This window comes from Ursus arctos, unplaced genomic scaffold (assembly GCF_023065955.2).
Source record: "Ursus arctos isolate Adak ecotype North America unplaced genomic scaffold, UrsArc2.0 scaffold_14, whole genome shotgun sequence".
Lineage (NCBI taxonomy): Eukaryota > Metazoa > Chordata > Mammalia > Carnivora > Ursidae > Ursus > Ursus arctos.
Window position 1 is genome coordinate 1,391,066 of NW_026622808.1, and position 23,866 is coordinate 1,414,931.

At 57.2% G+C, this 23,866-nt stretch overlaps 1 protein-coding gene across 2 annotated transcripts; it reads left to right on the plus strand.

The window, feature by feature from the left end:
* The first annotated feature begins 3,387 nt into the window (after nt 1-3,387).
* Nucleotides 3,388-22,279, plus strand: DRG2 (developmentally regulated GTP binding protein 2). Of its 2 annotated transcripts, XM_026521150.4 has the most exons (13): nt 3,388-3,593; nt 7,426-7,586; nt 11,451-11,540; nt 12,164-12,224; nt 13,579-13,669; nt 14,326-14,398; nt 14,497-14,587; nt 15,456-15,553; nt 15,897-15,973; nt 17,210-17,298; nt 18,145-18,203; nt 21,077-21,130; nt 21,473-22,279. In XM_026521150.4, the coding sequence occupies exons 1-13, from the start codon at nt 3,530-3,532 to the stop codon at nt 21,557-21,559; spliced, it is 1,095 nt and encodes a 364-aa protein (XP_026376935.1). In that variant the 5' UTR covers nt 3,388-3,529; the 3' UTR covers nt 21,560-22,279. The 2 variants fall into 2 exon arrangements, 1 of the variants encoding a protein (XP_026376935.1); XR_003322110.4 differs by lacking the exons at nt 21,077-21,130; nt 21,473-22,279 and adding an exon at nt 17,757-17,862 and having other exon boundaries at nt 3,391-3,593.
* Nucleotides 22,280-23,866: the final 1,587 nt, after the last annotated feature.

Genomic DNA, 23,866 nt, shown 5'->3' on the forward strand with positions numbered 1-23,866 from the left:
CTGTGGCTATGAATTTGACCACTTAGGAACCTCATACAAGTGGAATCATATAGTATTTGTTTCCGTGACTGGCTTATTTCACTTAGCGAGGCTGAATTTTCTTCTTTTCAAGGCTAAACAATCCTTCAGTGAATGTCTACACCACATTGGGTTTATTCATGCATCCATCAATGGACACTCGGGCTTCTTCTATCTCTTGGCTACTGTGAATTATGCGGCTATGAACATGGGTGTGTAACTATCTCCTTGAGACCCTACTCTCAGTTCTTTTAGTAGGGAGCTAATACCTACCCAGAAGGGGAATCACTGGAGTGCGTGCTAATTCTATTTTTAATTTTTTTGAGGAAACTCCATACTATTTTCTTTTTTATTTATTTTTATTATTTTTTAAAGATTTTATTTATTTATTTGACAGAGAGCGAGAGTGCACAAGTCGGGGGGGAGCAGCAGAGGGAGAGGGAGAAGGAGAGGGAGAAGGAGAAGCAGAGGGAGAGGGAGAAGCAGGCTCTCCGTTGAGCAGGGAGCGCGATGCGGGGCTCGATCCCAGGACCCCGGGATCATGACCTGAGCTGAAGGCAGATGCTTAACCGACTGAGCCACCCAGGCGCCCCTGAAAATGGTTTTGATTTACATTTCCCTAATGACCAGTGAGGTGAAGCATTTTCTCATGTGCTTGTTGGCTGTCTGTGGACGTTCTTTGGAGAAATGTCTGTTCAAGTCCTTTGTACGTTTTAAAAACCGGGTTGTTTTGTTGTTTGCCTTTTAGGGCTTTAGTCTATATTCTAGATATTAACCGCTTATCTGGGTATGTGATTTGCAGATATCTTCTCCCATTTCATGGGTTGTCCCTTTACTCTGTCAACAGTGTCTTTTGATGGGCAAATCAAATATTTCTACAGTTCTAGTAGCAGCCTCTTCAGAAATCTGTGAACTCTATTTCAAAGTTTCCTCAAGTGACATGAAGAAACAAGCTCTGGGTGGCCATGTTCGGGTTTGGAGGACCCATATCTTCCAAGCAGAAAAGGCCTGTTGCCCAGAGGATGCCTGATGTTCGGGTTGTCTCTCTTGACCCCTGAAGTAGGAATGATTCTCATGTAATTTAGGAAGAAACTGAGGCCCATGGGGATTATGACAACCGCAGAGATGCCAAGACTCTTGGGAGGTGAGTCCTAGGTTACAGCACTTGCGTTTCCCCATGGGTAAACTGGAAGTCAATACCCGTCTGTGGGCACAAGCGTGGTGGGAAATGAAGCCCAGTGAGCCACGTTATGTCGAATTTGGAGGCCCACTCCTGGGCCAGGGCTCTACAGGCCTCCACACTGGTGTGGGCCTCCCTAGGTCCCAAAGGGCTTTCACACAATTTTCTTTAAGCCTAATGCACAGATATTCCTATCCACAGTCTAACATGTTGTCACCTTGTGGGCCCTGGACTTGGAATCAAAAGCTTTGCCCTCAAATCTCAGCCCTGCCATTGAATAGCTTCAGCCACTAGGCCAGGCACTTCTCGTGGCTTGTAATCTCGCTTTGTAAAAGGTAGATGAGGATTGCAAGCTCAAAGCTTAGGAAAGCCCCTCTCCAGCTCAGAGCCTGGTACATAATAAACATTCAATAAGTGTGGCTGGGCTGTGAGGAGGATGTGAGGCCCACAGAGGAAAAATCACTTACAGCAGTCCTGGCAGTCAAGAAGAACTCATGGCCAGACAATATGCCTCGCGCACATTTTCTTAGCAACCGTGTTTTCCCATTTTTAAGATAACAGAAACAGATTCAGAGAGGTTAACATATTTAACCAAGCTCACACTTGTTAGCAACCTCAGATCTGAACACAGAGTCATTGCCAAGGACCCATTCTCCACCCCCAACTTTTTACTAAAAACATACAGAAGAGTTGAAAGAATAATTCAATACATACGGACACACTGTTAACATACGGCCACTTTAGCATGCTTTCTTTTTATTTTATTATTTTATTTTATTTTTTTATTTTTTATTTTTTAGCATGCTTTCTCTAAATGTATACACGGTTGGAACCACTTACAGTAAGGAACAAACATCATGTTCTTTAGCCCTGATATGGACTGGATGTTTATGTCCCCCCAAATTCGTATGCTGAAGCCCGAAGCCCCCAATATGATGGTATTTGGAGATTCATCTTTGGAAGGTTATTAAGGTCAGATGAGGTCACAATGGGATCAGTGCCCTTATAAGAACAGTCACCAGAGTGCTCTCTCTCGCTCTTTCCCTGTGTACATGCACTGAGTAAAGGCCATGCAAGGACACAGGGAGAAGGCAACTATCTGCAATCCAGGAATGGGGCTCTTACCAAGAACCCAACCATTCTGGCAGACTGACCCCAGACTTCCAGCCTCCAGAGCTGTGGGAAAACGAAATTCTGTTGTTCAAGCCATCCAGTGTGGGTATTTTGTTACCGCAGCCTAAGCGGACTAAGACAATCCCTAAATGCCACCAGGTACACCCGCGGAGAATAAAAGACATTCTCCTGCATAATCACACCCAAGAAAATTAGCTATAATGCCGTAATATCTAATATCCTATCCAAAGTCAAATTTTCCTCAATTGTCTTAAGAATGTCTTTTCATAGCTGCTTTTAAAATGTTAACCAGAGGCACCTGGGTGGCTTAGTTGTTAAGAGTCTGCCCCCTGCTCATGGGCTCAGGTCATGATCCCAGCATCTTGGTATTGAGCCCTGCATCAGGTGGGGAGCCTGCTTCTCCCCCTATTTGTGCTCGCTCTCTCTGTCGAATAAATAAAATCTTAAAAAAAAAAAAAAGTTAACCAGATTCTAGGCAAAGTCCACACATTATATTTAATACCTTTTTATCTAGAACAGTCCCGCTGTCTCGCCTCCCAACGCACCTTCCCGTCATTGGCAATTGTGAGGAGCCCAGGCAACTTATAAAACGTACCACTTTCTAGATTTGTCTGATGTTTCCTCGTGTCTAAACTCAGATACAGTATTTTTTGGCAGGAATTCCAGTAGGAGATACTGTCTACTTTATAACGCATCATATCGGGAGGCATCTGATGGCAGGTGGTAAGGCTAAGTCGGAACACTTCGTTAATGTGATAATGGGGATCCGCTTTCAGCCTCTACACAAAATAAGAGCCACCAGGCTTTCAACTCAGCGCTTCTTGACATCAGGACAGTCAGCTGCGCTTGGAACCCGAAGTTCAGGGTTCATCACCCAAAATTCCCTCTCGGTCTCCTAAGCTCATCTTCTGCCCAGTTCAGTCCTGGCCGGGTAGAGCATGGCCCCGCCCCCGGCCCCGCCCCGGCCCCGCCCAGCCCTTACCGGGCCCCCAGCCTCGGTGGCCCAGCGGGCGGAACCAATAGTGTCTGGCACTCCGCTCGACGTCGTCCGTCCGGACTCTGAATCCCGGAGCGCCGGGCGCACGAGGACGCTGTTCTCCGTGGGCTTCCGGGCGCACGCACTTCTGCCGCCGCCGAGAGGGCGGAATTCCCGGTGTCGCTGCTGTGTCTGTCGGTGTGCCGGGTTCAGCCGCCACCATGGGGATCCTGGAGAAGATCTCCGAGATCGAGAAGGAGATCGCTCGGACGCAGAAGAACAAGGGTGAGGGCCGGCCTGGCGGGGCCTTCCTTTCTGCCCGCCTCAGTTTTCCTGTCTGTAAAATGGGGGAACAACTCCAGCGATAGAGCCGATGCGGGCTCGAAGGCAGCAGAGAAGTGCCAGAGACTTGACCAGGTCTCCCAGCGCGACCGAGGCAGGCAGGACCAGGAGGGACCGGGTCCCAGCGCGCTGGTCTGATTGCAGACGATCACTGTGAGATCGGCTCCGTGCCAGACCAGGCGACCAAGTAGAGAAATCGCAGCGCGCAGCCCGCGTCTGACCCAGAGAGAGGCATGGTCGGGCTTCAAACCCGGGTCTCCTGGCGGCCGGGCCTGGGGAGTCGGTGCTCTCCCCTTTTGTGCTGGAAAGCCCAGGAGGAGACCTTTCGCGGGTACAGCCTCACCCAGCATCTCGGGGCGGAGGCCATCAAGACTCGAGCCTGGTGGACCTGGGTTTGAACTCCAGCGCCACCTGTACCTGCTGTGAAAGCTTGGAAAGTCACTTCGCCTCTTTGAGCCTCAGTGTCCTCATCTGCAAATGGGGATCTTAATCCCCCTCTCATCTTAGCTCACAGCTAAATTAAACTAGGTAGTGTGTGCAAAGTACTAGGCACATGGTAAGCACTCGGTATTTAAAGTAACCCCCCAACATAGCGCACAATAAAGGATCAAATCTGGACTTCAGATTGTAAGGGCTGGAGGAGCTCACAGGGGAAGAGCAGTGGGGGGAAACAAATGACGCCCAAGAGGGCTTCCAGGAGGAGGTGGGGCTTGAACTGATTACGGGGAAGGTACTCCCGGTGAGGGTCACTGCTGAGGCAAAAGGCTGGCAGTCCAGGTGAGCATGGCGTGTTCATGGGGCAGTTCTAGATCTAGAACAGTCTAGATCAGAAGGACGGTCTGGAGTGATGGGGGATGCAATTGGCCAGGGTGAGTGAGGCCCTGTGTCTAAGCAGTCTTGCCATGGGGTTGCAGAGGCAGGAAGTGGGGAATACGAGGTAGCTAGTCTCTGTCTGTCCTTCCCTGGCTCTGTTTCGTTCTGGAGGCTGAGAAGCCGGGAGACTTCATTCATTCATTCGTTACGTAAATCTTCACGTATGTAGTAGGCATGAGCACGGCAGGCACATCCTTGCCCTCCTGCAGCTGACCTTCTAGTGGGTAGTCTGTAAGCGAATAACCAAATCAGAAGGATTGTTTCAGCCAGCAACAAAGGCTGTGAAGACAAACGAGGCTGATAGAGCAAGAGTGTGGGGGGTGGGGGCTGGGCCTACTAAGGTAAACGATCACCTCCATGAGGTGGGGACGTTTGAGCTGAGACCAGAATGAGAAGGAACCAGCCATGCAGAGATCTGGGGCAAGACTGTTCCTGGCAGAGGAACAAACGTTGCTGAGGCAGGAACAGACTCTTCTTGCTCAGGGATCTGAAGGTCTGGGGCTGGAGTGCAGTGATGGGAAAGGAAAGGGCCAATCCTGTAGGGCCTGGTAGGTCATGGGAAAGTGGCAGTTGTGTTCTCAGGCAGCGGGAGCTACTGGAGGGTGTTAAGCAGGGGAGAGACATAGTCCAATTTCTGTTTTATTTTATTTTATTTATTTATTTGAGAGCAAGAGAACACAAGCAGGGGGAGCAGCAGGCAGAGGGAGAGGGAGAGGTAGACGCAGACTCCCTGCTGAGTACAGAGCCCAGTGCGGGGCTCCATCCCAGACCCTGTGATCATGACCTGAGCCGAAGGCCGACGCTTAACTGACTGAGCCACCCAGGCATCCTCTGGTTTCTGTTTTAAAAGTTCCAATTGGCTGGGGCACCTGGGTGGCTCAGTCGTTGAGCGTCTGCCTTCGGCTCGGGGCATGGTCCCAGTGTTCTGGGATGGAGCCCCACGTCAGGCTCCTCCGCTGGAAGCCTGCTTCTTCCTCTCCCATTCCCCCTGCCTGTGTTCCCTCTCTCGCTGGCTATCTGTCTCTGTCAAATAAATAAATAAAATCTTTAAAAAAAAAAAAAGTTCCAGTTGGCTGCCCTGTGGAGTATCATCTACAAGGATCAAGGAGAGTAGCAGGGAGGCTTTGACAGTGGTGAAGAGGGGGCGTAAAGATGATGTAAGGATTAAGACCCAGTCCTTCCCTTCAGAGGTGCTCAGAATCTTATGAGCTGGGATGACAGGAAGGATCAGATACCTGACGAGTGCTGAACCCATTCTTGACCACCTCTCACTGCCATCAGTTCAATCCTTCACTTGTTAGACGTTTCCTGAGTACCTGCCGCATGCCACCAGAAGCTGGGATCCTGCCCCACTTGAGTGAGGAAGTAAAGGAGCGAGATTCAAATAGTGATCAGAGCCATGAAGACCATGAACAGGATCGTCAAGCTAAGCAGGGCCGCAGGAAGGGTGGGTGTTAGTGTGGGTGGGTGATCATAATAATAATCAGCAGTTATTGGGCGCTTACTGTGTGCTAGTCATTATTCTTAATGCTTTCCGTAAGCTTTCTGAAAATCCAGTGGGGTGGTTTCTCCTCTTAACATCCCTGCTTTGCCAATTAAGAAACTGATACACAAGAAGATTAAGTAACTTTTGCAAAGTTCCACGGCCAGGAATGGCAGGGTGGGATTCCAGCCCAGGTTCTTCACCTCTGCGTGACATTTCCCACTGCCCCCTCCGGCTGGGTAGGGGAGACCTCTTTGAAGAGATGACATTTGAGCTGAGCCTCGAATGTTAAGAAGGAGCCAGCCCTGGGAAGATAACGTTACAATGAAAGGAATAGCAAATGCAAAGGTCCTGGGGCACGAATGATGTCAGCTTGTCCTGAAGAAACAAGAAAGCCGCTGTGGCTGGAATGTAGTACATAAAAGAGAGAGTGAAAGGAGATGTTGGAGAAGTAGTGAGGGACCAGGTTACCTAGCCCCAGCCCGCTTTTGTAGCAAAGATTGTGTAACGCCTTTACTATCATGAAATGCAGCTCCCCTTTAATAGTGTGACTTTTGTGCACACAGAATTTGAGGCAAATGAGTATAACACCCTAATCATAATACAAAGGAGGAGAAAAAGGAAAGTATAATTAAAATAGTGTTTATTTCAATATGTAAATGTTGGGGCATGGCCAGGATGCAGCGGCGTTACAACGAAGCCGTGAGATGTTTGCCGCTCTGGGCGGCATCGCAGGGTAGGAGGCAGGCACGAAGCAGCCCAGTGCCCAGTGTGGTGTGTGGCTGACTCAGGCACCCTACAAGAGCGATCACTGGTGGCAGCCTGGGATCCCACGATGCTGAGCATCTCTAGGTGAGGTTTCAAACAACACGAGCTAGAGTCTTTCCTTCACAGGCGCAGAAGTTGCTCTCCTGGAAATTTCAGTGTTATTGACGCTGTGAAACACGCTGTGACGCTGTGTTGCTGCGTGAAACAGAATGAGGCTCCACTTGATGCTAACCCACGTGTTCCCTCTGCAGATGTCTTAGGGCTGTGAAAGTCATAAGGAACGTGGGACAATTGATAGCTGTGCCGGACTGACTCACACTTTGTAGGGCTGCGGGCTTCCCTGGTCCCTGCCTGATGAATGCCAGTGGGGACTTTGCACCGACAACAGAAAACATCCCCCAGAACCCCCCAGGGAGTCGTGCTGCCCGTTGAGAACCACTGACCTGGGGTCGTGTGGTCTCAATTAGGAGGCTAGCTTCTATCCTAAGTGAAGTGAGAGGCTAAGGGGGCATTTTAAGCAGAGGGGTATTTTCTTTCCCAGTCTGATTCTGATGTTTCCAGCCAACGTTTGGTTGTATGTGGGGGCATACCTGACCCACGGGGCTTGGAGACCCTGGATACTTATCTTCTGTCTTGCTTTTCGTCCTTTAGCCACCGAGTATCATCTGGGCCTGCTGAAGGCAAAACTCGCCAAGTATCGGGCCCAGCTTCTGGAACCGTCCAAATCGGCCTCATCCAAAGGAGAGGGTTTCGATGTCATGAAGTCGGGTGACGCCCGCGTGGCGCTGATTGGATTTCCCTCTGTGGGTAAGGTCAGTGATGGTCAGCGTGGGCCTTGGGGAGGAAGCAGGTTGTCTCCCAAACACGACTGTCCAGCGCCTCCTCTCGCCGCCTTTCTGAATTAGCTCCAGGGACCGAGAAGATTCAGTCTCCCCCAGGACCCGGTCCCATCCCTTTAGCATCCTGCCATGGCGACCCTCGTTGCCTGACTGTGGGAGAAGTATTTCCACTCATTCTCGGACCCGTCCCTCATGTACAAACGTTTACTGAGTGTGCACCGTGTGTCAGGCTCTGCCGGGCGCTGGTGGTACGGTAGGAATAGTGAGGAGGCTGCTCAGATCAGGCTGAGGGAACCATGACCAGGAGGCTTGGACAGGTGCTGCTGGAGAAGCTTTTAAACCAGTTCGGCTACAACCTGTGTTAAGCCCATTACCCTGGGCCACGCGTGGCGGGGGCGTTGCTAACAGCCGTCACCTCTTGAGTGCTTACTGCTGGCCGAGCAGTATAGCTGTGCTTTGTGCGGGGTTGGGTGCCTGGGTAATGGGTGCGTGCATCCCAGGAGGTGGGGATGGGTCTGCCGTCCGTCTACACACACAATGAAGATGGGATGAGAGCTACGTCGGCCACTGGCATGTTTACTGCTCCATGGCTGTTTGTCCCGTTCATACATTAGAGTTCCCTCATCTCGTAATGGCTGCCTAGAAGCCCGCACTGTGGTCATAGCCTCAGCAGCAGTCTGCTCCTTCCCTGCCGGGCCCATTGCGTCCTGGAGTTGGTGTTTCTGGAAGCCGTATTCCTCCAGGTGAGCCCAGTGGCTCGAGGTTGTGCGTTTTAAAGCTGCTCATCAGCACTGCCATTTACCCTCCAAAGAAGCTCTAGCTGACTCCACATGGGGACAGTTGGGAATGTCTCCTAGCATCTGCTCACGGACGCCCACCCGGGATGCTGTGTCAGCACGGGGCTGTGAGCTGTTAGAGGAAGACCAGACTCAGCGTCGAGGTCGGCAGAAGGCTTCCTTCCTGGTGGCTTGTAGGTGTTTCTTACTCTTGGGAAGCAGTCCTACCCCAGTTGGACTTTATGCTCAGTACCCAGCTGGATGCACCGTCCCCATGTCCTCCGTCCGTGTGGGCTCAGGAAACAGTTAGTTTAGTTAGTTAACCATCCAAGCCAGGTAGGATGAGGAGGGGAAAGTTGCTGGAGGCGAAAGTGACACCACGTACTGGAAAGGAGCCACTGCCCTCCTCCTCTGGGCTGCTGGCCATTCATCCAGCCGACGTCTTGGCAACGCTCGTCAAACCTGAGTGCCCATTTCACACGCAGCTTCCTGGCCAGTGCTCAGATCCCTGCAGTGATGGGTGCTTATGACCCCTCAGCTTGACAAAAGCTGGACACGAAGCCACGCAGGGGCCTCCTGCTGCGGCCCCTCAGAAGGAGCTGACGCCCACGCTGCAGAGCCCCTCGGGAGAGGTGGGACTGTCCCCACGTGTGCTCTCTGCCGGCTGAACACCCTCACGGCTTTCAGTCCTGGCAAGGTTTCCAGATCCCTCTCTGTCTTTTTGGCCGTTTCTCATTTTCGCAGTTGTCTACACTGGAAATTTCCAGACACGCAGAAGAGGTAAAGAACAGGCACAGTGTACCCACTCTCGGAATCCATGGACTTTGCCATATTGGTCCACGTCTTCAGATTTGTGTGTGCGCGCGTGTGTTTGGGGTTTTGTTTTTGTTTTGACTGACCCATTTGAGAATAAATGACAGACATCATGCTTCATGACCTTTCACCCCTAAATATCGAAGCTCGTGTCTCTAAAGAGTAAGGATATTTTCCTACTTAGCCACTAACTATCCCACCAAACAAAATGAACGGTAATTTAGGAATGGTCTAACACCTGGACCGCGTTCTGATTTCAACACTCACCCCCAAATGACCTTTGCAGCTGGTCTGTCCCAACTAAGGTCCATTCTGGGACCTCATGTGGTCCCTGTAGGTGTCGTCCCTCTGCCTGCTCTAATCTAGAACGGTCCCTTTCGTCAAGCCCCTAACTCTAAAGAGACCACCACCGGTCCTACAGAAAGCCCGCACCCACTTCCCTGTGGTGTGCGTTAGCTCGTCCGTCTGTTCGTTGTAGTTCCTGTGAACCCAGAGTCAGGTAGAAACCCGGGACTTGTGGCCAGGTTCCACAAAGGACATGGGGTGGACCTCATTTCGTACCATGCCAAAGAAAAACCCCTGACCGCTGGTTGCATTTCCGGAACCCCTGGCTTAGGGCGAGGGACACCCTGTCTCCCTTCTGCGTAGTGTTAGCCTCCTTCCCAACCCCAGGTAACTGGAGAGTCCCCTGCAAGATGCTGCTACAGTGGCGTGTGGAAGTCCAGCCCTGTCAGCATCCCCTTGGTGACCTCGATGCCAGGGAATTGTCCTTGCCTGGGAGTTTTGTTAGCCACGGTAACACGTCAATTTTTGAGTTCTCCTCCTTCCTCACTCGTTAGCTGATGTTCCTCTGGGGAGTAGCGCCTTCTCTCATCGCTGTCGGCTCTTTGGTTAGCTGGAAAAAGTTCCTGGAATGGCAGGACAAATGCGTATGGGTTGCCCTTAAATGGTCAGCAAGTTGTTGGAGTCAGAGCTGTCCCACAGGGTGACCGGTAACTATTTTTAGGCTTTAATTCTTGGGGCATTGTTATGGACTCCATCAGTTTTCACCTTTTCTCGATTTTACTTCCCGCCTGCCAAGGACTTCTTTCCAAGCCCAGGCTGGGAGAAAAGCTTTGTTTACCAAGAACTGTGCCGTTGAGGGTCTTGCCCTGTGGCCAGATCCCACTGCCCTGCTGGGGATCTGGGCTCTCCAACCATGGGAGGGCCCACACCTCCCCCCTGCAGAGGCCAGACAGGGTCAGAGTGTCCTCCTGTTGGCCTCCAGCAATGGTCAGTCAGTGTCTCGGCAGCCTGCCCATAGCTGTCTGCCCAACCTGCCCATACCTGTCTGCCCCACCAGGTTTTCTCTTTCCTCAAGTTTCTAAGAGGCCCCCAGGGTGGAGAGCTTCTGGATTTGAAGCCAATGTTTCCTTCAAGGGGTGAGGATGTATGAGTGAGATGTGCCCCCAGCCTTCCTGGTTGCCAGACATGCAGGCTCGTTGTTCCCGGTGCCCCGCTGACTAGGCGGGGGCAGGAGGCCAGGGCTGGGTTTCTCCCCCTCTCTGGTTCTGTGCACTGCTTTGCTGGCCCTCTGGGCCACTGCATCCATCGCTGTGGTCTTGCCACACTCTGGGCTTGGCACACGTAGTGCTTATCATCTCCTTTCACCCCACGCGGCCCCCCACGGTGGGGACCGAGCAGATGGCCAGCGTGCATGTGAACGGCTCCGAAGCTCGGAGGGGGAAGTTTCTTGCCCGCAGGGGCCAGGTCTCTGACTCCCAGCCAAGCCATGGCTCTGCTCCCACAGTGAACCGTGGCCTGAGCTTTCCCATCCAGATCCTTCCCAGCTCACTCCTTCCTGCCTGGCAGCACCTTCTCCTGCCATCTGGCTCTGTCTCAGACCATGTCTGTCCCCTTGCACATCTCTCCCCTCCCTGGGTGAGCAGCTGCTTTGAGTGCCAGGGGCTGTTGCCTGTTCGAAGTTCTCTGGGGCCCAGGAGGGGCTGGCGGGTCTGGTGGAGCTAGGGAGTGGGCCTAGATTTAGAAACCAGTTCTCTGTGTCCTTGAGACCTCCAAGGAAAGGAGTGGCCCTCTGGTGCCCCACCTGCCCTGGGCGGGGCCAGAGGGGACGTTTCCAGCTGTTTTCTGTCCCCATGCTGAGGCTGAGGAGGGAGTCCCTGCGCCCGGCAGGCTCCCAGCCTGTGGGGATCCTCCCAGGAGGCTGGAACAAGACTCCCTCACTGCAATGCCCTCCTTTTTCTCCTAGTCCACCTTCTTGAGTCTAATGACCTCCACGGCCAGCGAAGCTGCGTCCTATGAGTTCACAACCCTGACGTGTATCCCCGGGGTCATCGAAGTAAGTTGGGGTGTGCTGGACTCCAGAAGGGGAGAGGGCGCGTGCTCGGGTTTGCGGTGGTGTCGATGGATGTCGCGTGTGTGGGTGTCGTGTGGAGGGGGAAGGCTCTGAACTGAGCTGCTTTGCCTTCAAGCACTGGCACCTCTGAGGATTCTGGCTGCCGAGACCCCAGGGATGCCTGACTGGTTCTGGGAGTCGGGCCGGCCCGTGGCAGCTCTCCTGGCGCCCCGTCGTGCTCCACTGTCCCGCACCACCCCAGCTTGGGTCACTTGTTCCTGGCTGGCTGGATCCCTCCGGCTCCCGTGAAGCTTCAGAGCCTGGGGCAGCCGGGGCCCCGGGGCCTGGAGCCTCCACGGTGTGGGGACGTTTTTGTGGCGTTCTTACCATCAGGGGAGAGCGTGGTGGGATCGCAGCGCCTTGAGAGCCCCTCCCCGGTGGCTCCTCAGCTCGCGGGACAGGGTCTGTGCCGGGCTGGAGCGGTCACAAGGCGAAGGCCTGGCCCCAGAGGCTGACCCCGGGGTTTCCCATAGCCCCTGCAGTGCAGGCCGCTGTAGTGTCCTGGGGTCCGGCAGGCCCTTCCTGCGGGGACTCCTCCCCTGACCTTCTTCTCTTCCCCATCCTAGTATAAAGGAGCCAATATCCAGCTCCTGGACCTTCCTGGGATCATCGAGGGCGCAGCCCAAGGTAGGAGGTGGGGACACGTGGGTGGGAGACCGGGTGGATCTCAGCACCCCAGCCCACCCTCTTCCAGAACGTGTTGGGTATACTGGCCTCGCTGTTAAAATCGGACATGGCTGCAGGGCTTGACGGGTAGGGGAAGGCTCGCAGCCTCTCACATTGCTCTGGCCTCATAAGGTCCTGGCTGGCCCCATCTTAAAGCCGAAGAAACTGAGGCCCCACGAGGTGAAGGGACTTGCCCCAGGTCGCATAGCTCACCTGACAGTTTGAATTCATTCTTCTACTCCACGGGCTCCAGTGCGCCTCTGCAGGGAGCCCCACAAGGAGCGGACACGAGTCAGCTGGCTAGCTCAGAGCGTGCTCCTTGTCCTGGAGCCCGTCCTTTGTTGTTTCGGTGTTGTGTTCTGAGATGGGAACATGCCCGTGGCTTCTGGTGGCAGGGGGCGGCCCGCAGCCTCACAGACATGGTAACCAGCTGATGCTTCTCCGACACTGGCCAAGCGCCGGGCTGTGAGCTCGCCGTTGTCTCAGTCCTCAGCTGGTCCTGTGATGACTTAGCGAGTGTCACCATTTCCTTTTCATAGCTGGGAGGAACGTCAGAGATGATAGATAAAGGGCCTGCCCTGATGACTCTTGATCCACTGAGGGGCAGAGCTGGGGTCGGCACCCACCTCTCTGCTCCACGGCCCCGGCGTGGCCGGGCAGCAGGGCCTCTCCCGGCGGGTCCAGTTGCCATCTCTGCCCGGCGCCCTCCCGCGCCCCTCTGTCCTCATCAGGGCAAAGTGCTGCCTGCTTGGATCGGGGCAGGGAGAATGGCGATGGTCCCCCAGGAACCTGCTGTCCCCGCGAGCATCGTGGGGCCTGGGGGTGGTCTGGCCACGGTGGGGGGACGTGCGCGGGCAGTGTCAGGAGGCAGCTGGCCTGTGAAGATCACCGGGCCCAAGGCCCTCATTCTCCGAAGAGGGAGGCCGGTCATGGCTGAAGCCTGTACTACCTGGATCCTAGTGCTGTGACCTCGGCAGGTGCCTGGCTTCTCTGCTGGTCTGATAACCACAGGGTCTGATCTTCACGTGCAGTTCCTAAGGCACCTCTTCCTGCGGCATCTCATGTGACCCTTTCTGCCGCCCTTGCAGTGGGGTGGCTTCTACCGCTCGTGTCCAGAAAGGGCAGCTGTGTTGAAACCCTCATACCACACTAGCTTTGTGATCTTGGGCAAGTGATCGAGTATCTCTAAACCAGGTCTCGGTTTTCTTATCTGTGAAATGGGCATGATACTGCTTCCTGTACGGGATCGTTTTGAGGATTAAGCGAGAAAATATGCCTCTGTCCCTGTGTGATCACATCTCTTCCACGCGTCCAGGGAAAGGCCGGGGCCGGCAGGTGATTGCTGTGGCGCGCACGGCTGACGTCGTCATCATGATGTTGGACGCCACCAAGGGAGAAGTGCAGAGGTCCGCAGGGTGGTGCAGGCGGGCGGACTGATAGGTCTGGGGAGGTCCCTGGGTGGAGTCATGGGATGCTGCGGCTCCAGCTGCTGTGCCCCTGAACGCCTGATGGGTGGCCCAGGGGGTGCTGGGGCCTCTCCCACGCGGGAGCAGCGGCAGGCCTGTCCGCAGGCTAAACCCGTGCGGCCAGCCTGCAGCATCCTCTCGGACAGGCCTGCATCTGGCATGGAGACGTCCGGAGGCTAAGGACTGTGCCGTGCCGGCGGGAGCCTCTGGCACCGGCCCCTGGCCAGCACAGGCCGTCCTGGCTCTGGCTCCTGCCTGCCGAGGCTGAGGTGCCTCAGTTCCTGCCCGGAACCCACCAGGAGCCCAGCCCCAAGCAACAGAAGCCTTATTCATGCCCTGACCTGCTGCCTAAGGGGCACACTGGGCCTCCCTCTGCGTGCCAGTCGCAGACCCAGCCCGTCTCCCGTCCGACTGGGCAGAAGGTCCAGAGGCTCCCCCTCAGCAGCTTTGGGCTGTTGGGGAGGAACGTTCTGGGTTCTTAGTGGTGGGGAGGAGGGCATTGGTCTCCCTCCGGGTGGGCAGGGGCTTCCTGTGTACCATGGAAGCCATCAGCCTGCCTCTGGGCACCTGTGAAGGCTCGTGGGGGCTCTACCCAGGTCTCTGCTGGAGAAGGAACTGGAATCAGTGGGTATCCGCCTCAACAAGCACAAGCCCAACATCTACTTCAAGGTGAGGCCCCTCTCACCGGTGGGCCAGGCCTGGGCAGGTTCGGGATGATTGCGGCTGGCCCTTTGCGAGCAGCTGTCCCTTCCTCTCTTCTCCTCCAGCCCAAGAAAGGGGGTGGCATCTCCTTCAACTCAACAGTCACGCTGACCCAGTGCTCAGAAAAGCTGGTGCAGCTGATCCTGCACGAGTACAGTATCCTTTCCAAAAGCGGCAGGGGAGGGGCAACGTGAGACGGGGGCCTTGTGGCCCAGGATGCTCACAGACCACACCCCAAGCCACCCCAGATCCATCCGAGCAGCCCCCAGGAAGGCTGCAGCCCAGCGACATGGAGTGCTTGCTGTCCCCTTCGGCCCTGTGCTCACCAGGCTGCAGGCTGGCTGGGCCACAGCCGTGTACTCAGCTGTAGCTTCCTGAGTCCCTGCCAGGTTCTAGGCACTGGTGGCCAGTCACATCTGGAAGGAAGATGACATGGTGAGGGACGGCCCCCGAGGACAGGGTTCCTGGCCTGGGGAAGCCTCAGGGAGAACCAAGGGCTTGGCTGTTTACCACTGAAGTAATGTTGGGGGGCTAGGTGAGTCTCTGGAGGACCCTGGAGGACAGGGCAGAGCCCCAGAGGCAGAGGAGCTCAGATGTGAAGAACTCACCACGGTGGACAGGCTGTCTGCAAGGTGGTGAGGTGCCTGTCACTGCAGGTATGCAAGCAGAGGCAGGGTGGCCTCCAGAGGAGAGCTTTGCATGGGGGAGGGTGGGTTAGGCCAGTGCTTGCAGACAGCGCTCTTGGCACTGAAGCCTGGGTGGGGTTCCACTGAGGACTCTCGCAAGTACTTTTTTCTTCTTGCCTAACAGTGAAGATTGAAGCCACTGATTGACTTTGCATATTCTGCTTCCTTTTGAAAAAAAAAAAAAAAATGAGGGCACTGCCCAAACTTTACCGACCAAAGCAGATGACCTCCGAGGTCCCTCTCAGCACTGTGTTTCTTGGCTGGCCTTTCGGGCCCCTCCGCTGCGGGGACACGAGGGCCTGCTGGTGCACAGGTGGCCCTTAATCCGAGCCCCTCAGAGATCTTCAACGCGGAGGTGCTCTTCCGAGAAGACTGCTCCCCGGACGAGTTCATCGATGTGATCGTGGGCAACCGGGTGTACATGCCCTGCTTGTATGTAAGTGGCGCCGGCCCCCGGGGTGCGCGTGCGGGAGCAGAGCTCGCCCAGGACTGACCCGGACGCAAGGCAGGCAGGCTTCCCAGAGGAGCAGAAAGAGCCTGGAGCTGCTCCACCCTCGCCTCCCCTCTCCCCTGGGGGCTGCACGAGGCTTGCAGACCTGTCCAGCTTGACACCGGGGCTCTAGTCCAGCCTTCCTTCCTAGGGGTGCACAGCGGCCCCAGGCCCCTGCAGCCTTTCCCCATCCTTGAGGCAGCAGGGAAGGGAGGATCCTGGCACTGGCCTCCTGCCCTGTTTTGTTGTTTTCCTTCCCCAACACCTACCTCTCCCGTCTCAATCCCAGGTTTATAACAAAATCGACCAGATCTCAATGGAAGAAGTGGATCGCCTGGCCCGGAAGCCCAACAGTGTGGTCATCAGGTGAGGCCCCGGCACCCGGCTGTCCTTGTGAATGTGAGCTCATCAGGCCTCCCAGCCACCTTGGCCAGGCAAGCCCCCCAGGCGCGCCTGGGGCAGAGGAGACCATCTCAGTAAGGGCTTTGACTGTGGCCTGGTCGTACCCAGGATCAGCCTGGACAGAGTGGGTGATGTGGCGTGGGCTCTGGTTAAGAAAACAGAAGGTAAATAGTACCATGAACGGAGATGGTCAAGACTCAGTAGTTAACGGCAGGCCTCAGAAAGGCCAAGAGTGTGAGCCAGCTGTTCCTGATCCTTCCGGAAGATGTGGCTTCTACTGCAGGGGGTGAGGGAAAAGGAAACACGGAAGTCCTCAGGTGGGTGGGGCCATCCTGGCCCCGCCCCCGGCCCCTCCTGGAGGGGTGGGTCCTGGGGGGAGCCGCGTGCCCTCTCCCAGAGGGCTGCGTGTTCGCTCCTCACCGTCGCTGCCCATTCCTCCTTTGGAGCAGCGTGACTGGGGGGCTCCGCTCTGCTGGCTGCCCCGCTCAAGCAAGGCACTCTAGCCTCCCAGTGGGGCGGGGCTTCCAGGCAGTGGGACGCTGAGTGACTGAGTGGGATGACTGGTACAAATGATGGGTAAGGGTCCTGGACCATCTCCCAGGCATCGCCAGCTATCGGCAAGAACAGCAGAGAGCGGGCATCCTTCCCAAAGGACAGCCTCAGTTCCTCTCCTGCTGCTGCGTTCCAGGCTCCCTTCAGGGGCTGCCCGAGGACAGGCCGGGCCTCAGGGCGTACGGTCACCTCCACACCACCCCTTCACCTGCTGTGCTCACAACATGTCAGCGGAGGTCAGGGTACCTGCTCCAGGTCATGCCTCTGAACACGATCAAGCCAGGGGCCGCCCAGTCACTGAAATCCTCACCGGCTGCCCTGTGCCCATCGGTCTCCCAGCAGCCGTCAGGTGGAGAGCCCCCCTCCAAGCACTGTGCGTCCCTTAGCGATGCCATGTGCTCTCCCAGGAGAGACAGCTGAGCTCTACTGGGTGTGACCGTGGCTGTGACCAGAGGCGCTGGCCGCTGAAGTGTCAAGCTGCCACCAGGTCTGTGGGCTTGGTTCCCCACGGGTGCCAGATGGGCCGCAATGGCCTCGGTGCCCAGACCAGCTACATGGAGGTCACCCTCTGGAAGAGTGAGAGAGCGGGAAGCCCTGGCCTCCAAGCCCACGGGGGCCACTCTGACCGGCCGCCTTCCTCCCTGGCAGCTGCGGCATGAAGCTGAACCTGGACTACTTGCTTGAGATGCTTTGGGAGTACCTGGCCCTGACCTGCATCTATACCAAGAAGAGAGGACGTGAGTTCGGCAGCATGTGGCCCAAGAAATGTGCTGAGTCACCCTCCCTATAGGGCTGCCAGGCTCTGCCTGGGGCACCCAGAGGGCACAGTGCCCCTGGCTCAACTTGTCCTGTGCAGATCGTACCTTTTCTCCCATCCCAGAGCTGGCATGCTCTCTGCCCCAGGCTGCTGGAGGCCTCGGCTGAGCCTTTACAGTAAAGAAGGCCACTTTCTGGGGCTGCTGGTCTTGAGGATGCCCGGGGGCAGGGCCGGGGTGGGGGAAGCTATGGAGGGAGGGGCAGTGGGCTAGAGGCCGGCCTGTGGTTCCCAACAGGCTACAGCGATCGCCCCCCTCCCGGCCTCCCCTAGCAGGAGCACGCCCCCTGGGTCAGGACTAGAGGCACAGGAACACAGAGGAGCCTTCACCATGTCCCCCTCCCCCCCATGGCACGCCTCTCACACCCTGTGACCTTGCAGCTGAGTTCTGGCAGTTTGCGTGGCCTTGACCTTGTCAGCAAGGGAGGAGCTGCCGTTGCCCCTGACTGGTCGCCAGCAGCTGTCACGTCTTGCCAGTGCTGTCCAGGTGCTCCCCGTGGCTGGACTTAGGGCTCTCATGGCAGATGGGGTTACAGGCCGCCTGAGTCCCGGACGTGGATTTTTGTTGATTTCCTTTGCTAAAGTCAGGGTTGCAGAACACCGCACAAGGATCCATAGGGAGGGTGTGCCCGATGGCGAGGGGAAGGTTCGGCCAAGGCTGGGGGCTGGGAGGGCCTCTGTCCCCTGATGGAAGGCGACCACAGAGCAGCTTGGGGCCGTAGCTGTAGTTGCCTCCCTGTCGCCCCACCTGCAATCTCTACCTTTGCAGAGAGGCCAGACTTCACAGATGCCATCATCCTCCGGAAAGGGGCCTCCGTGGAGCACGTGGTGAGTTGCCCAGATGTGTCCAGATGGCGGGTCAGGGAGGTCTCCGTGCCAGCTGCGGGGTTTTGCCGAAGGTTCTCCCAGCCCTCGGCTGGCTTGGCTGACAGCAGCTGCGGTAGCAGAGTGGCTGGGGGCAGGCTCCGGAGTTAGACCCGGGGTCACCTCCCTTCCCAGCTGCGTAGCGAGCCTCCAGGCCTCCCCCAGAGGCAGGGATGGTACTGCCCAACCCAGTGGTGACTGGGCCATGCCGTTGCATGAGGTCCCGCACGTGAAGCACTCGGCCTGCTGCCTGGCGCCGGGAAGGTCCTGGAAGCAGTGGTCATCCCCATCCTGTCACACCCCCTGCTGCAGGCTCCTCAGAGCCACAGCTGTTCCTGTCCTCCGCCTGGGAGAGCTACTGCCCTGGGGCATTTCCGTATTGTGAACTCCACGTTGTGTTTCCCCAGTGCCGGCCTAGGGCTCAGAGTTGCCGCCTCCATGCCCTTGGCTCCTCCTGGCTTCCTGTCCCCCCAGTCAGCCCCCCACAGCCCTCCCTGCTCCCACAACCCCCCCTCCAGCCCCGGATGGCTCTGAATGCTCTTTGCACTCGACATTTACTGAGCACCGACAGTAAACAAAGCAGCCCCAGTTCCAGCCCGAACGGGGTCCTTTGGGGGCAAGAGATGCCAAATACCCAATGCCAGAGCTAAGAAGTCACACCTAAGGGGGGGGGGTACAACACAGTAAGGGAATGGGGAGTGACCCTGAGCCTACACAGAGAGGCCAGATGGTCTCTGGGGAGTGAATGTGATTGGGCCTGTAGACCAAGGAGGACCTGACCGTGAAGAGTTAGGGGTGATGGAAGCCCTCCCAGGCAGGGGAGTAAGGTATACAAAGGTCCTGAGGCAGGGGGGCCCTGGGCTGAGCCTGTAGGCTCAGGGAGAGGAGGGTGCGTTCCACGTCTGGGGTTTTGTTGCAGGCCCAAAGGTCATCTGTCCCTGAATGTGACCCTGCACCATCTTTCACGAAGGCATATGGGCCCTGTGGGAGCAGGTGATGGCCCAAGAGCCTGCAACAATGTGCCAGGTCACACAGGCATCTTAAGGTTTTGGTTTTGGGGGGTTTTGTTTTCCATCTAGCTCATTTCTTCTCAGGATCTGTGTGGCGGACAGGCGGTGGGCTGGCCTGCAGGCTGGGCTCCTGCGTGCGTGCGTTCAGCAAGCCCGGCCTGAGGCCCCTGCCAGCTAGGGGCCTGGACACAAATGGGAGGGCTCGGCGTTGAAGGCCAGTGTGCCCGGCAGAAGCCACATCCCTCAGATGACTCATAAGGGGCTCCGTGCGGGAGTCCCCGTCCCTACAAGCCTGTTTCAGAACCGGTGGCTGAGGTGTGGCCTGGGGACCCAGCAGCTGTTGGTACAGCCCTCTGTGGGGCTACCCTGCACCCCCTGTGGGTACTTTGCGCCATCCACTCAGGCCCTGGCACCTTGCCCAAGAGGATATAGGATTTCAGCCACTCCCAGGAAGAAAAGCGGAAGATAGAAGGACAAGGGCTTTCTAGGCAGGCGTTATAGCAGGTACAAAGGCCCAGAGGCAGGAGTGAATGTGGGGAATGCTGGCTGTTGGCCATCAGCTGCACGGGGGGCCAGAGGCAGGAGGTGCTAGACCCAGGGGTGAGAAGCGCCCAGTGGGGTGGGGAGGGGCTTTGAGGGCCTGGTTTCAGAGCCTGGACTCTGTTCCCGAGAAGCTTGCTCTTCCGTGGTCACCTCTGCCCTGCTCGCCCTCCCCACGGGTGCCTCCCTCCTGGGGCACCCAGCTGTCCCAGGTGCCGTAGGGTATACGAGAAGGCCTGCCTAGATGCTGGTGGCAGGGACCCAAAATAGAGGAACCACATAGACCTTGGAACCAGACAGACACAGGGTCATACCTCAGTTCCCCTGTACTGTGTCAGCCTCCCTGTGCCTCAGTTTCCTCTTCTGGGCGTAACTGACCCAGCCCCAGGGCCTCTGTAATGCACCCAGCCTAGGCCCCGGTACGTATTCAGTGAGAGCTGACATAGGCCTTGCCTCCGGAAGGGTCATAGGCCATAAGGCCCCAAGGCAGCGAGGACTTTGCAGGGCTCTCAGCAGGAACAGTGGGCAGGGAGGAGCACGAGTGTCCCCATTGTCAAACAGTATGATCTCTCCCCTGGTAGAAAAGATGGCCTGGGATGACCTTCCATTGTCCCCCATCGCTAGAGACAAGTACAGAGAAAGGCAGAGGGGGGCGGGAGCAGGTGGGCCTGTATTTGCTCAGGAAGTGTTCTTACAGGCTCGGCGTCCGCACGGGAGCGGGGCCAGGGCGTCGGGGCTCCGACCAGGACCTGTAAGGCTTGCGGGCACATGGAGGAGAGGCAATACCACACGACCTTCCCTCCGGCCCCCCATCCCAGGGGAAGAGCTGGCTGCCCCTCCAAGGTCCCCTGCTTCTAGCTCCCTTTAAGAGCGCTGGCATTTCTGAGGTGGGGGTGGGTGAGGTCCCAGCTGTGGCCAGGGGACGGGGACCAGGTGGGGTAACTCCAGGCTGAGGTGGGGTGTCCTGAAAACCACCCCCGCCCATCTGAAGGAGCATCTGTCAGGGTTGTCACTCAGGCAAGGCCGGCGGAAGGCTCCTGGCAGCCAGATCCAGACCTTTAGAAGGGCACCACAACCTTTGGGCCAGCCTGGAAGTGGGAGCATCAGAACAGCCATGAACACAAGACTGCCTGGATCAAGCCGCTGGTGTTCACAAGGCCACTGCTCTCTGACCACCTGCCTGGGGAACTACCACTTCCTGGCCCGTGCCTGGGGCTTGGGTGTGTGGCCACGCTCGGTGGGCACCGTTATAGACTCCTCTCACTGTCTGTCTCTCCCGTCCTCCAGTGCCACCGCATCCATCGGTCACTCGCCAGCCAGTTCAAGTACGCGCTGGTGTGGGTGAGTCTCTGGGCCGGAGACGGGTGGGGGTCATGCCCAGCATCACCCCTGGGTCGGGCAGGAGCACAGCGTTCATGCTGCTCTGTGTGTCCCAGTTTGGGCGTGCGTGCCCACCCATGCTGGCCTCTCCTGTGTTGGGACCTAGGGATGGTCAGACCCCTGGGGACATTGTCCTGTCTGAGGGCGGTTTGGCAGTGCTGGGGCCCCCACATTAGACTCTGGCATTCACATCCCCCGCAGAATATCTACACCCACACGCACCTTCCTCTTGTAATAGCTATACCAGGCTTGGCCCTGCTCAGGACAGAGGCTGACGTGGCCCCATTGTCTGTCCCCCGCCAGGGCACCAGCACCAAGTACAGCCCGCAGCGGGTGGGCCTGACCCACACCATGGAGCACGAGGACGTCATCCAGATTGTCAAGAAGTAGTGCCCCCTCCTGGGCCCCCTGCCTGCCCAGCCTCTCTCCCCGGGGAGTCAGAGCCAGCCGGACGCACCAAAGCCCAAACAGGAAATACATACAAATACATACACCCCAGGAAGGGGTCTCTCAAGTCTCTGCTGTTTCTGGAAGTTTCTTCAGTAGGCAGATGATGAAGAGTGTATTGGGGTAGAGGGACACGGTCGGGGAACTTGGGCTGGTCTGGTGGCATTTCCCATGAGACTGTCCCCTTGGGTGGGGGTTCTGTGTTTGGAACCCTGGGCCTGCGCCCTACCCTTGGCCCTCTCAGGCCCCGAGGGACTAAGTTGCCCACCTCCCCTGCAGCCAGGGCCTCACGCAGACGGCTAGCTCAGTGCTGGGGCTCAGAGCCGAGCCTGCCTGGGCCTCTGGAAGCTGTAGTTTCTGTTGGGGTACCTTGGACCTTCAGCTCCTGCCGGCCTCTCTGGCGCTTGGGGAGGGGTCTCCCAGGACAAACCCTCTGCCCTGCCCCAGGGCTGCTCCATGGTGGCTTTAAGCCCCAGCTTGTGCCCTCGTCAGCCCGAGGAGTCCTGATGTACTGCCCTCCCAGGGCAGCCCCTGCCCAGCACAGATCCCACAACCCAGAGCCTGCACGGATATCTAGAGTGGAGGCTTTGGTGCTGGGTTTCTGTGCTTTTTCTCCAAGCCGCTGGTCTTGGCTCTCCTTTCTGCAATAAAGAGTGGAAACAATCCCTGTTCAGACTGAGGACAGTTCTGTCAGTTTGCCGAACTCTTGCCAGGCGGGGTCAGGACCAGCCATGAGCCTGGTGAGAGGTTGGGTGGAGCCGGGGCTGTGGGAGAGCAGGCCCAGGTCTCGGGTGCAAAGGAGAGTGTGGGGGACCTACAGGGTGGTCTGTGCCCTGGAGGGTTGGCTGGGGGCTGGGGACCCCAGATGTGGCACCTCTTGACGCCAGGCCTGGCTGACAAGGGGGCAGAATTCTCGGTAGGCCCTTGTGGCTTTCAGGGTGGCAGGGAGGCTCCCTTGTGAGAGCAGGGTGGCCGTGTCTCTCCTCTGTGACCTCAGCAGACAGGGGTGGACCGGCCTCGGTGTGTGCCTAGGAGTAGCAGCGGGTGGTCCCTGAGCCCCTACCGCATGCCAGGGTCAGTGTGGCCACCTCAGCAGCCTGTTCTCCAGGGGCAGCAGCTTGCCCGGGGTGTACACAGCTTCTAAGTGCAGAGCCGGGATTTGAACACCGGCTAGGGCTGCTGAGCCACAGGGGAGGCTTCCTGAAAGAGGTTTTGTGGGGCTCCCAGGCACTGGGCTGGCAGGAGATGGCGAGGGCTCCCCCGGAGGTCTTCAGGTCCAGCTGGGGTGTGGAGCGGGCCCACTGCCCCGCTTGCCAGGCTGTTCCTGGTTCCTCTGTCAGCTGCTCGGGCTCCTTTCCTGAGACAAAACAAGAATAATAGACATCATTAAATATACATGGGGCCCCAGGCGGTTGGCGTGGTGGGCCGGGCCTCCTTCCCCGCAACACTGAGCTGCTCTGCTGGGCTGGCCATGCTGCTGGGACCAGCCACAGGACCCCCATTAGGCGGCATGCAGGCAGGGAGCAGGCCACAGGACCCAGGTAAGAAGACCCCAGCCCTGGGCCCTTGGGGTCTGCCACAAGTGCCTCTCCCCAGGTTGCAGGGAGGGGAAGAAAGGAGAGGGCAGTGGCAGCGCTGGGCCTGCCCCTAACTCACGGTGAGGCGCTCCCCTGGGCCTCAGTTTCTTCATCCATAAAATGGGCATGAGGCCCACATGGTTCCCCTCTCAGTGATGGTCAGATGCCAAGACAGGTAAGTGCTCCGTGGCTGACCTCAGTCCTTCTCCCCACGGCCGCAAGGCCTGGCCATGAGGTCCCAAGTAAGGGTTCCTGCCTGGGTGATGGTCACTGCTACTTCTTGGAGGGAGGAAAGGGCTCCATGTTGACAGAGCATCAGATCCGGGCCTATTCTGCCCGCCAAGCCAGCCAGGGAAGGGTGGGAGAGGAGGCCAGAGGTCTTCAGGCAGTGTGGGCTCGGGGCCGGCACTGTCAGAGTCTCCAGCCACTGGGCATGGACGGGCTGCTTCCTCGGCCAGGTCTGTGTGTCCATAGATGAGGGCAACCTGCTCCTCTGTGTTAAATGTTTGGTTTTCTGGGTGGGTGGCTGGCATGGTTATACCGTCTGGGCCAGCGTGAGAGTCGAAGGAACCATATGCTGTGTGCACCCAGGTCGGTGCGAACTGGCAGCTTGCAGGGCCTTGTGCTGGAGGAGGTGTCCTTAGGGCTGGAGAAGGTCCCCCTAAGAGCCCCC

Coding starts and splice junctions, on each gene's coding strand:
- DRG2 (XM_026521150.4), top strand. CDS start 3,530: ATGGGGATCCTGGAGAAGATCTCCGAGATCGAGAAGGAGATCGCTCGG. Junction 13,670..14,325: donor ACCAAGGGAGAAGTGCAGAG/GTCCGCAGGGTG, acceptor GGCTCTACCCAG/GTCTCTGCTGGAGAAGGAAC. Junction 14,588..15,455: donor GCTGATCCTGCACGAGTACA/GTATCCTTTCCA, acceptor CGAGCCCCTCAG/AGATCTTCAACGCGGAGGTG.